Source organism: Antedon bifida, chromosome 9 (genome assembly GCF_963402885.1).
Source record: "Antedon bifida chromosome 9, ecAntBifi1.1, whole genome shotgun sequence".
NCBI classification, from domain to species: domain Eukaryota; kingdom Metazoa; phylum Echinodermata; class Crinoidea; order Comatulida; family Antedonidae; genus Antedon; species Antedon bifida.
Window position 1 is genome coordinate 16,812,211 of NC_136234.1, and position 14,348 is coordinate 16,826,558.

The 14,348-nt window shown below is 34.0% G+C and overlaps 2 protein-coding genes across 2 annotated transcripts in view; both read left to right on the plus strand.

Annotated features, from left to right (window-relative positions):
- LOC144851613 (rab3 GTPase-activating protein non-catalytic subunit-like) overlaps positions 1-14,348 on the plus strand; it is a 194,146-nt gene that overhangs the window by 65,360 nt on the left and 114,438 nt on the right. The window lies entirely within an intron of this gene.
- On the plus strand, positions 9,788-14,348 carry LOC144851622 (RNA transcription, translation and transport factor protein-like). The gene is made up of 7 exons (XM_078709183.1): positions 9,788-9,948; positions 10,284-10,408; positions 10,754-10,853; positions 11,406-11,483; positions 12,215-12,375; positions 12,607-12,655; positions 13,018-14,348. The coding sequence occupies exons 1-7, from the start codon at positions 9,891-9,893 to the stop codon at positions 13,173-13,175; spliced, it is 729 nt and encodes a 242-aa protein (XP_078565309.1). The 5' UTR covers positions 9,788-9,890; the 3' UTR covers positions 13,176-14,348.

Consider the following 14,348-nt stretch of genomic DNA (forward strand, 5'->3'; position numbering starts at 1 on the left):
AAGATATTAAAATTCAGTATCTTTTTTCCATTTTACATCACTGTGCTCCACTGGCGCCAAATTAGGTCCACTTGAGCACAGTGTATTAACATACGAAAATATATTAACATTTAGTGACTTATTTCTATTTTATATCACTGTGCTCTCCTGGTGCCAAATTGGGTCCACTTGTGCACAGTGTATTAACATAAGAAAAGATATTAAAATTCAGTGACTTACCGTAATTCTATTTTATATCACTGTGCTCCACTGGCTCTAAATTGGGTCCACTTGAGCACAGTTTATTAACATACGAAAAGATATTAAAATTCAGTGACTTTTTTCTATTTTATATCACTGTGCTCCACTGGCTCCAAATTGGGTCCACTTGAGCACAGTGTATTAACATACGAAAAGATATTAAAATTCAGTGACTTTTTTCTATTTTATATCACTGTGCTCCACTGGCTCTAAATTGGGTCCACTTGAGCACAGTTTATTAACATACGAAAAGATATTAAAATTCAGTGACTTTTTTCTATTTTATATCACTGTGCTCCACTGGCTCCAAATTGGGTCCACTTGAGCACAGTGTATTAAATACGAAAAGATATTAAAATTCAGTATCTTTTTTCCATTTTATATCACTGTGCTCCACTGGCGCCAAATTAGGTCCACTTGAGCACAGTGTATTAACATACGAAAATATATTAACATTTAGTGACTTATTTCTATTTTATATCACTGTGCTCTCCTGGTGCCAAATTGGGTCCACTTGTGCACAGTGTATTAACATAAGAAAAGATATTAAAATTCAGTGACTTACCGTAATTCTATTTTATATCACTGTGCTCCACTGGCTCTAAATTGGGTCCACTTGAGCACAGTTTATTAACATACGAAAAGATATTAAAATTCAGTGACTTTTTTCTATTTTATATCACTGTGCTCCACTGGCTCCAAATTGGGTCCACTTGAGCACAGTGTATTAACATACGAAAAGATATTAAAATTCAGTGACTTATTTCTATTTTATATCACTGTGCTCTCCTGGCTCCAAATTGTGTCCACTTGAGCACAGTGTATTAACATACGAAAAGATATTAAAATTCAGTGACTTATTTCTATTTTATATCACTGTGCTCTCCTGGCTCCAAATTGTGTCCACTTGAGCACAGTTTATTAACATACGAAAAGATATTAAAATTCAGTGACTTATTTCTATTTTATATCACTGTGCTCCTCACTGGCGCCAAATTGTGTCCACTTGAGCACAGTGTATTAAAATACGAAAAGATATTGAAATTAGTGACTTATTTCTATTTTATATCACTGTGTTCCACCGGTGCTAAATTTGGTCCACTGGAGCAGTTACCGTAGTACTATTTCTAATTCGGAAGTAAATAAAGGCATAAATGGCGCTCCGTAGAAGTAGAGAATGCTCGATCGTCGAAATGACGCTCTGAATATACCTCGTATATTCAGAACGTCATTCCATTCCATTCATTGATTCTGACAACTGAAGCATTCTCTACTTCTCTACGGAGCGCCATTTATGCCTTTATTAACTTCAGATATAGTATAGAATAGAAATAGTACTACGGTAACTGGTCCAGTGGATCAAATTTGGCACCGGTGGAGCACAGTGATATAGAATAGAAATAAGTCACTAATTTAAATATATTTTCGTATGTTAATACACTGTGCTCAAGTGGACCCAATTTGGCACAAGGGGAGCATAGTGATATAAAATAGAAATAAAATCAAATGTTATATCTCATTCGTATTTTAATACACTGTGCTCAAGTGGACCCAATTTGGTGCTAGTGAGTGATATAAAATAAAACTAATAAAGTCAATGCATTTTAATATTAAGTTGTTTGTATTTTAATACACTGTGCTCAAGTAGACCAAATTTGGTGCTAGTGGAGCACGTAATAAAATAAAAATAAGTCACTGCATTTTAATATTTTTTCGTATGTTAATACACTGTGCTCAAGTGGATATGAAATAAAACCCGCAAAATATCTCCCTTTCAAAAACGTAGAAGTTCGAACCCAGAGGTGAGAGCACTCAAACCTAAGCATTACACGTTGCGCCACAAAGTAGTATAGTACATGACTGAACAGCTGATAATAGTCTATTTATACGTGTATTACGTAATCATCATCATCATCTTTTTTAGGTTTTTTGGTAGTCTATTTAATGGATAAATGAATGCCATCCAACTTTGTTTCTGATTTTTAAAAAGTCCACTTGTTTAGGCCTAGGCCTGACATTTCCAACACTCTAAATATCTTAAATTCTATTTAAAAAACAAATATACGTAGAGGTTCGAACCCACTCTAGAGCTGAGAGCACTAAAATCTGAGAATTGCTGGAAACGACCCCAAAAGTTAATTTAGGGTAATATAATGTAAAAGATTAACAACATCAAAATTCAACTGTGGCGTGTTGACCGCGAATGACTAACAATACTATCTTTCCCACTACACCTGCACAAACTCATTTGCATAACAACGCCGACATACCAAACTACGATGAGATAATTCTTTTCTAAACACGTAACGAAGAGAATTTTAATTCCTTTTTTTTTCTGACATTAAAATTATTAGTCATTCGCGGCGATCAACACGCCACTGTTGACTCTCTAAATATCTCTGTTTCAAAATAAAAGAAAAACATTTTATATTTATTAAAAGAAAAAAGAAATCCGTGGAGATTTGAACCCCTGCTAGTAGAGCTGAGAGAATCCATCCAACTATAGTTACTAGAGCACTACCTGTTATGCCACAATGTGCACAAGTAAATAAGGGTGACAATAAGCTTTCATTCTTAGCTCTGCCCCAACCATGGTGAGCTTAACAAAAAAAAACAATATTCATAAAAACAACATCCGTCGAGGTTCGAACCCCAGCTGATAGCACTCAAAACTGAGCATTACCCGTTGCACCACAAACTGAAACATGACTGAACAGCTGATAATAGTCTATTTATACGTGTATTACGTAATTCATCATTACGTCATAAATATCCTATTAAGCTTGCTAAAACCAAATGATCAGTTAGCTCATTCGTCTGAGCGTCGTGTTAACACACGTATGTCGTGGGTTCGATTCCCACGCTGGTCGGTGGAATAGAGTTAAGGCTATGCGAGCCACTGTGTTTGGGGTTCACAGATCATACGTCCCCCTTTCCACCACACATCATGAGGCGAAAACATCAATGCATCTGGTGATGTGGTGGAAACGACCCCAAAAGGCTGTGGCAGGGCCTTAGTGCTGAGGCAGGGAGAGCACATTTACCATCTTTTTTTTTTGGCTCTTGCCAACTGCTTTGATGGTTTAAATTTTATGTTTAGCGCCCTCAATTTATTTTAATGTAAAAAAAGCGCATTAATTCTCTTCGTTATGTGTTTAGAAGAGAATTCATTTTATCTCATCGTAGTTTGGTATGCCGTGCGTTTGTTATGCAAATGAGTGTGCACATGTGCTGTGGTATTGTCAGTCATTCGCGATCAACACACACCACTGTTCAATTTTTATTTTGTTAATCTTTTACATTAGAATTATAATTCTACCGTTACACATTATAGTGTACTTTTAAATATCCGTTTCATGCAAGATATTGTATTGTAGGCCTACTAATATTATGTTGTGAATAAAAGTTTATGGTAGAAAAAATAAATAAATAAATATGTTTCAAGCAGATCTTCGAAATTGAAGCACATATGAAGTCGAGTTTTTTTAAAACCCAACCTAAAATTCGCATTTGGATAGTTGAAATTTAACATTATAATTATCAAAGGTGATATGATAAATCTAATTGTTTTCTAAATTATAGAAATATAAAAATTAGTAAGTAGGCTTTTGTGTGCTAGCTCTGTTTGTATTTCATAATTTTGTTTGGTTAAATTACCGTCACGGCCGCGTGCATTGCATGTCTCACACTTGGGAAACAATCGCCATTGTATGGCTGGTCCTTACTCTTATATTTCGTTTCATAATTTCCGGGGACTAGGATTTCATTCTTAGCTCTGTCCCAACCATGTTGGGATTAACTGGAGACTTAATATTTAATTTCATATTTCAATAAATATTTTTTTTTAAATTGTCTTTGCTCAGCCCCAATCATGGTGGGGTAGTGAAGACTCTTATATACCATGTTTCAAAATACTATAGGTGTCATTTCTGGGGACCTTGTAGTTATTTTAAACAGTTTGGTATTCCGTGCGTTGTTATGCAAATGAGTTTGTGCAGGTGTAATGGGGAAGATGGCATTGTTAGTCATTCGCGGTGAACACGCCACAAAATTAAATTTAAAAGTTAAATTTTGATTTTGCTAATCTTTATTAGAAATTCAAATCATGTAAAGATACAATTTTCCGGGCGGGAACCTAGAAGCTCCCCTCCTTTAGTTTGCAAAAGTAATCTTGAAAAGAACCCCATGCGGAAAAGAAGCTTACCCGTTGAAAAGAAGCCCACCGTATCCAAGAGTACTAAAAAATGAGGAACACATGGGCTCTTTTTGAGGTTTTATGGTGTCTATTTAATGGAAAAGTGAATGCCATACAAAATTAAAAAAAAAAAAAACAATATTCATAAAAAAAATATCCGTCGAGGTTCGAACCCCAGCTGGTAGCACTCAAAACTGAGCATTACCCGTTGGACCACAAACTGAAACATGACTGAACAGCTGATAATAGTCTATTTATACGTGTATTACGTAATTCATCATTACGTCATAAATATCCTATTAACCTTGTAAAACCAAAATGATCAGTTAGCTCAGTCGTCTGAGCGTCGTGTTAACACACGTACGTATGTCGTGGGTTCGATTCCCATGCTGGTCGGTGGAATAGAGTTAAGGCTATGCGAGCCACTGTGTTTGGGGTTCACAGATCATACGTCCCCCTTTCCACCACACATCATGAGGCGACAACATCAATGCATCTGGTGATGTGGTGGAAACGACCCCAAAAGGCTGTGGCAGGGCCTTAGTGCTGAGGCAGGGAGAGCACATTTACCATCTTTTTTTTTTTGGCTCTCGCCAACTGCTTTGATGGTTTAAATTTTATGTTTAGCGCCCTCAATTTATTTCTAATGCAAAAAAAGGAATTAATTCAATTCGTTACGTGTTTAGAAGAGAATTAATTTTATCTCATCGTAGTTTGGTATGCCGTGCGTTTGTTATGCAAATGAGTGTGCACATGTGCTGTGGGAAAGATGGTATTGTTAGCGATCAACACACAACACTGTTCAATTTTTATTTTGTTAATCTTTTACATTAGAATTGTAATTCTACCGTTACACATTATAGTGTATTTTTAAATATCCGTTTCATGCAAGATATTGTATTTTAGACCTACTAATATGTTGTGAATAAAAGTTTATGACAGAATAAATAAATAAATATGTTTTAAGCAGATCTTCGAAATTGAAGCATATATGAAGTCGAGTTTTTTTAAAACCCAACCTAAAATTCGCATCTGGATAGTTGAAATTTAACATTATAATTATCAAAGGTGATATGATAAATCTAATTGTTTTCTAAATTATAGAAATATTAAAATTAGTAAGTAGGCTTTTGTGTGCTAGCTCTGTTTGTATTTCATAATTTTTTGTTGTTGAATTACCGTCACGGCCGCGTGCATTGCATGTCTCACACTTAGGAAACAATCACCATTGTATGACTGGTCCTGAAGACTTTTATATTCGTTTCATAATTTCCGGACACTAAGCTTTCATTCTTAGCTCTGCCCCAACCATGGTGAGCTTAACTGGAGACTTAATATTTAATTTCATATTTCAATAAATATTTAGTTCAAAATTGTCTTTGCTCAGCCCCAATCATGGTGGGGTAGTGAAGACTCTTATATATCATGTTTCAAAATACTATAGGTGTCATTTCTGGGGACCTTGTAGTTATTTTAAACAGTTTGGTATTCCGTGCGTTGTATGCAAATGAGTTTGTGCAGGTGTAATGGGGAAGATGGCATTGTTAGTCATTCGCGGTGAACACGCCACAAAATTAAATTTAAAAGTCGTATGTTAATACACACTGTGCTCAAGTGGACCCAATTTGGAGCCAGGGGAGCACAGTGATATAAAATAGAAATAAGTCACTGAATTTTAATATCTTTTCGTATTTTAATACACTTTGCTCAAGTGGACCCAATTTGGTGTCAGTGGAGCAAAGTGATATAAAATAGAAATAATTCACGGAATTTTAATATCTTTTCGTATGTTAATACACTGTGCTCAAGTGGACCCAATTTGGCGTCAGTGGAGCACAGTGATATAAAATAGAAATAAGTCACTGAATGTTAATATCTTTTCGTATGTTAATACACTGTGCTCAAGCGGACCCAATTTGGAGTCAGTGGAGCACAGTGATATAAAATAGAAATAAGTCACTGAATTTTAATATCTTTTCGTTTTAAGCATATTTGAATACCTACCGGTATTAACATTTAGTGACTTTATTTCTATTTTATATCACTGTGCTCTACTGGGGCCAAATTGGGTCCACTTGAGCACATTGTATTAACATACGAAACGATATTAAATTTCAGTGACTTTATTTCTATATTATTTTTTTATTAAACCTTATTTTGTGAGGGTGACCCTAAACAGCATAGTATGCAGACAGTCAAAAACATATATGAAAAAACGGATGAACTATGTTCAAAAAATATAAAAATATATAATATATATGTACTTAGGCCTAAATACAAAAATATAGCCTACAATACTATTAGTGGGGAACCTAATGTAATTCCGTGAGATTTTAATGCTCAAGTTGAGTTCTTGGCAGTTTTGAAATCCTTAGGACCAGCAGAATTCATTGCAACTGGGGGCCAATTTTTCCCGACCCTATTTTGGCCGCCATCTTGGATTTCAAAATGGCCCCCATTTTTTACTGAAAACTGATAGTAGCTCCTATTTTAAACCACGTACGAACGTAATTTGTGTGATAAATCTTACAATATTATGATAAATCAGTCCAATGGTACAATTTATAATAATAGCATATGGCAGCCATATTGAATTTCAAGATGGCCGCCATTAAAAACGTATATAGTGTATGCATTTTATAGTCAGGGTCATTGTGTATTTCCGTAGGATTTTAATGCCCAAAGTGAGATTTCACTTCTTTAATATGGTGCTAGGATACCAAAAATGCTAGGCAACAAATGTTCACGATCTCGTAACCATGGTAACAGCCCCAAGAACAAAATGACGCCCAATTGGCCCTATCTCCGTATCCCTTTGGTCTATCAACAAGATATTGGTATCAAAATACTCGGAGCGTATATATTTATATTCATTGTAATGGAACATTTTGACGAAATGTAATAGGAAATGCTATTTTTCTGCACTATTGACCTTTGACCTTGACTTGCATTGTATCTAAAAAACGGCTGGTCATTGAAATTTTAAAATGGTCTCAAATTGCTGAGACCATACATATTTATATTTATTGTAATGCAACATTTTGTTAGAAAATGACTGGAAGTAAAGTTATTGACCTTTGACCTAATAAACATGAACTTGATGTATACAATAATCAGTAATTATTTGTGGTAGGTATTAAACAATGGGTTTATACATATTATTATCCTTTTAATAGCTAATTTCTAATTCACATAATGAACCAGCTTGGCTTGATGTAGATGATCAAATAACAAAGAATAAAAGAATGTACAGTAATTAATTTGAATGTAAAGAAAAAAAATCTGTATTTAAATAGTGCTCTTTTCCCGGATCAGGCTCTAGAAGAACAGAAGGAACACAGTTAAAATGGGTTGGTGGTCTTGTTGGCGGCATTACTCAAAATGAGGAAATCGAACTGGATTTCCCATCGAACTCACTCTTCAACACAAAACACACAAATCCTTCCAAGATTTTATCAAAATACATTCATAACAAAATCAACACTTTTTTTAACATTGTCTTAGTAATAATTTCAAATGAAGTCAAGAAATAGATCTTAAACAGAGATGATAAAAAAGAGTTGAAGCTTTTTGAAGTTTGTGAGCAAAGTCTGGTTGTGGACTCCTTTAGAAATTAGATATTCAAATGATAATAATATGTATAAACCCTTTGTTTAATACCTACCACAAATAATTACCGATACATGCTCAAATAGATAAATGCTTATTGTATACACCAAAGTTCATGTTTATTAGGTCAAAGGTCAATAACTTTACTACCGGTCATTTTCTAACAAAATGTTGCATTACAATAAATATAAATATGTATGGTCTCAGCAATTTGAGACCATTTTTAAATTTCAATGAGCAGCCGTTTTTTAGATACAATGCAAGTCAAGGTCAAAGGTCAATAGTGCAGAAAAATAGCATTTCCTATTACATTTCGTCAAAATGTTCCATTACAATGAATATAAATATATACGCTCCGAGTATTTTGATACCAATATCTTGTTGATAGACCAAAGGGATATGGAGATAGGGCCAATTGGGCGCCATTTTGTTCTTGGGACTGTTACCATGGTTACGGGATCGTGAACATTTGTTGCCTAGCATTTTTGGTATCCTAGCACCATATTAAAGAAGTGAAATCTCACTTTGAGCATTAAAATCCTACGAAAATACACGAGGACCCTGACTATAAAATGCATACATTATATACGTTTTTAATGGCGGCCATCTTGAAATTCAATATGGCTGCCATATGCTATTATTATAAATTGTACCATTGGACTGATTTATAATAATATTGTAAGATTTATCACACAAATTATGTTCGTACGTGGTTTAAAATAGGAGCTACTATCAGTTTTGAGTAAAAAATGGGGGCCATTTTGAAATCCAAGATGGCGGCCAAAATAGGGTCGGGAAAAATTGGCCCCCAGTTGCAATGAATTCTGCTAGTCCTAAGGATTCCAAAACTGCCAAGAACTCAACTTGAGCATTAAAATCTCACGGAACTGATTTTTGGAACATTAGGTTCCCCACTATATACAAAACGTTGAGTTTTTTCTTTTGGGATTAAATATTTTTTTAGAGCAGACTTAAAATTATTTATTGTTACCGCATTTCTTAGTTTGGTGGGTAGCAAATTCAGGTATGTTGGTGCTCTATAGATGAAGCTGTTCTTAAAAGTTTCAGTTTAGGGAAAGGGACGACAAAAATTCCTCTCACTGACACTTCGGGTACATCGATGATTTGGAATTCTGGCAGGGCAAGGTATTCCGGAGCAAGACCATTTGCAGACCTGTAGGCAAGGCAGCCCAGTTGTAGATGCATGCGATCTTGGACTGTATGAAGATTTAAGGTGTTGTAAATGTTAGTTCGTGGTGTGAGAGGATGAGCTTTAAGGATAATGCGAAGTGCTCTATTTTGAATGGTCTGTATTCGGTCAATATTTGATCTGATTCCTCAAACACTTTATCAATAGTCAATGTGTGGGAGGATATATAGAAGAGTATGGATGTGTGTTTATTAATGAACAGTGACCGAGCACGCGATAAGATGGAGATGGACAATCCCAGTTTGGAACGGAGTTTATTTACATGAAAAAAAAAAAGATAAATTTGAATCAATGTGAATGCCAAGATGTTTCTGTTTGACAGTTTGTGATATGGGTATATACGAAACGGTATTAAAAGTAGTGACTTTTATTTCTATTTTATATCACTGTGCTACCCTATTCTGGTGCTGGGTCCACTTGAGCAGTTAACGTAGTACTATTTCTATTATTGAAGTTAATAAAGGCATAAATGGCGCTCCATAGAGAAGTAGAGAATGCTCCAGTCGTCAGAATGACGCTCTGAATATACCTCACAATTTGATCGACTTGTTTTTTGTGACACACACATGAGTAAAAACATCTGCGATTTTAGGTCTATAGGCCTATAGCTTTAAAAATCATTAATAAATTGCAATAATGTTTAAACGAAAGTTAGACGCATTGGGTTATTGTAGTGGTGATTTACATATTAGAGGTAAATGTATAGTTTTGAATTTGGCTAGGCCTAGGCTACCGAGTAATCCCGTAATGAGTAGGGTAGGGACGATATGCATAAATGATGGATGGCGAGAGAGAGTTGTCGCCGCACCATTCTCATTAAATCAGAGTTCGAAGCGTGAGGAGAGGGAGGCCTAGCTTTGGGTTTTTCCCAACATATATTGTGGTGACCTGAGCAAGGTTCCTGTTGACAATTTTGGTCATACTCCGAAATTAAATGTTTAGTCAATATTAAAATAAAAATATTTTCTTTTTTCTATGACTATGTCGTTTATAAATAAATATTAACGCCGTAAATTATTAATTGTGCAGATGATGTTGAATGGAGAAATTTTGTTTATTGGATTGAAGACCAACGAATTCGATTTTATACAATACAAGATAGAGAGAACCTGCGTACAGCTACAGGAGAGAAATGGACAGAAGCTTGTGAAAAGGTACCTTTTAACCTGGGCTGGGGCTTGGAACTACGGCCAGCATAGGCCTAGATGTTGATATTCAAGAGTCGTCGTCCAAACAAATTCTGAAAAAAAATAATGAAACAATTCAATTCAAGTCGCATAATAGTTACAGTATTCACTCTCAAGAAAAAAAATATATATATACCTGATAAATAAAACAGTAATTGAAACAAAAAATGAGTCAACCTGAAGTCAATGGGTTTCTGGTTAAATGTAACCGTTTATTTTGTCATTTTCATAAGCAAAATCATTATTTTATTTATTGAATATATATAAAAATGGCATAAAATGAGTGAATGTTTCACTATTATTATCCTGTAGTATTTACAAGACATACAATGCCCATACAACATAGGGGACAGAGTGGTGATAGCAGACTGGTTACTTGGACAGGCTGTGAGACTAGAATATGGAGAACAAGGTAAAACAGGATCAATACTTCAATTATGCAATCATCACCAGGCATAGTGGTATCCAACAATTAAATCCAAGGATCCTGGGTTCAAGTCCTGTCATATTTCAGAATTTTTTCTGACAAATTACAACTCCACTCCCAAAGATTTGTAATAAGACTTTGTTTATGTAGAGCATCTTGTGTATGTTTGTCTTGTGAACGGGATTACCCCCTTTAAGAAGGATAGTGAATGAATTCACTTATGGTTATCCTTGGCAATTTGCCTAAATATATAAAAACAAAACTTAGTTAGACTGAGTGGAAGAAAATGTCCTTAATCATTGCCCATATATACTAAGAATAAATAGCTGGCACAAGATTTTTCAACAAGGAGCGCTAACATATGTTAAAAAAAATATTTTAATATATATCAATATTTTATTTCATTTGTCAAAATAAGGGAAGAGCACATGCCCCCAAGAGCAACCTCATTGAATCCGCCCATGGTTTTCAAGTGTAGTTTAAAACAAACCAAACTATCTGTAACATAAATATTATTATTAATTTATTTATTTTTAGTTGATAAATATAAAGCAGTCTCAGTTGAAAGTATCGTGCATGGAGCAGTCACCAAAGATCCCTTTGAGCATTTAAAATGTAAGCCTATTTTTTCAATTTGTTATCTTATAAGAATGGTTTCTAGGATGCTGCTTATTGGTGACAAGTGAGAAAGTTTATCCGCATTCAATCCACAAACATCATTAGGGATTTTGTTAAAGCTATCAAGATAAGGAGGCCTGTAGAAAAAAAAATAGGGGAGACGTATCATTTGGCTTAAAAGTCTCTAGACTTTGGCTAGACCCCAAAAAATAGCTGAGACCAACACAACATACCTGTGTAAAAGTCTCTACATCTCTACCTTAACAAAAGCCCCGATCGCGCTATGTAATTTACTGTCTGTTTTGTGTACTGCCTGAAACAAAACCTTGCTTAAAGATGTATTGTCCCCTGAAAAAATAATTCTTAACAACATTTTTGTTGAATATGCCATTTTAATGTAACATAATAGTTATCCACCTTGACCAAAAATTGGATTTTAAAAAAATGTATTTACCTGAAAAAACTGTAATTTAAAGCAAAAAATGGTCAAATTGGCTGCCAGCCAATGAATTTTTGGTTGAATTTAACCATTTATTTTGTCATTTTATAAGTGAAAACATTATTTTTTTCCGTTTTTTTTCTACTGAAGTGATTGACATTATTAAAACTACAAAATAACATATTCAAAGTCTGATTTAATTAATCTTCATTTTTCATGTTTTTGGGGGACAATACATATTTAAATAATAATATAAAGAATACTTTCTACAACCTCTACATTTTTTTAGTGGATGATTCAAACTTCAAAGCTGGTTTAGCATCCATTTGCCGGCAGCTCAACATGCCCGAGCACTTTGATCAGGAAGTGACGTTACGTGGTGTTAGTATCCTGATAAATCAACGGTTGTCCAAAGAGGCATTAGAAAGCAAACAGTTCACAAGCCAAGAGGTTTGCTATATATTAATTACATACCTATCGTTGGATATAGAGAACAAAACATAATACAGACCACATGATAAGCCAATAATGTGTGTAGTTTAGTAGTTCTGTGTATATTAAAATAGGCCTGTTGGATATAGAGAATGTAATCCAGACATGATAAGCTAATAATGTGTGTAGTTTTGTAGTTTATTAATGTGAATATTAATTAATTTATTAATTAATTACTTTGATTTAAAGGGTGTTGCATTCAATCTGGAGGACTGTCCTTTAGGATTTGATACTGAAGGTAAGTTGAGTTCTTCGCTATTTGAACATATTTTTTCAAAAGACATGGTTAACTTTTCTGCACATCAACCTGTCTTAAAAACATGAAATAATTCCAACCCAACTAGACTTGCTTGTGTGATATATATTTCACTGCAATTTGCTTAAGCTTTGTCTACACTATCTAACTGGTTTAAATAACAAAATAATGATTGTGATATGATATCATGATATCCATATATGGGCACATCACATTTTGTCACATAAAATTTCATAGTGTAGACAGAGCTTTAGATTGCAAAAAAAAGTAGAAATTCGTAAAAATTTGTTTCAATCTGTGAAATGTTTTAACTATTAAGTTATAAATTAATTCAACCTTTTCAGATAGAAACTTAAACGAAGCTGCTAAGGTTTTACGTCTACTTCACGTAAACGAACTTCGAGAATTACAGACAAAGATCAATGAAGCGATAGTGAGTGCACAAAGTGTAACAGCCAATCCCAAGACGGATGAACGGTTAGGAAAAGTTGGTAGGATGTAAAAATGTAAATTACTGTGTATAGCAGTTTGTATGAAGTAAGACATACCCGAGAGGTTGGTAGAATGTATAGGTTATTTGTGCAACATCAATTATACCTATAGCAGTTTGTATAAGGTAAGGGATCATGTAAAAATGATTCTACTGCAGTAATGAGTCTTTTACTGCAATAACTAAGTTTGTTTCAAAGAAGAAGTTTATGAGACACTGCAATAATATAAACAGTGTGTATTGTTTTCTAAAGAAAATAATTGCATAATCAAAATGTACAGTAGTTACTGCAGTAACTGCAGTAGAATGATTTTGACTTGATCCCAAATAAAATGCACACCTGAGAAGTGGGTAGAGTGTAAATAGGTACAGGTTGTTACATCATTTAGACCTATAGCAGTTTGTAGAAATAATACAACACATGCCTGAGAAGTGTGAACAGGTATCTAATGCTACTCAACAAGGTTAAAGTTCAGTTCACATTTGGCTGAATCTACATATAGTATAGTACACAGATTGTGTCTTTATAACATGGTGTGCAGTTAATAGCTCACAAAGTTTCTCGGTACTGTAAATACATATGTATAATTTTGACATATACCCCACATGTGAGACATATTTGACACTATATATCATACTATTGGAAGAAAGGCAGGCATAGAATAGTAATATCAAATTAAGATATTTTGTTGGCAATATTTTATTTCTGAAGATGTAACCAGAGTATGTAATGGTTGTTGTCTCACAAGTGCTTACTGATGCTAACATCACAGAAAGTTTGAAAATGCCTAAAAATTGGTAATTCTCAAATAAGAAACAATAGAAAATAAGCCTACATTGTGTTAAAAAGAAATTTAACTGTACATAGAAAAAAAAAATTAATTGTTTAGTTGACAACCATTTTTTGCCCATGAGTCAATCTTAAACTATACTTTAAGTGATTTTAAGAAACATATATTTTTTAAACATAGCATAATTTGTTTTTAAGAACTTTATGTTGTCTAAAATTAAACAATTTGTTTTATTCATACAGTTCATTCCAATTATTTATTTAACTGTATATATCTATGAAATATAGAAAACGTAGGCGCAAATATTACTTATAATAATCACACTCAAAGATGCAGTGTAAATTAATTTATTATTGCTAAGTTGACTGCAAAGAAACAATAAAAGAAACAAACA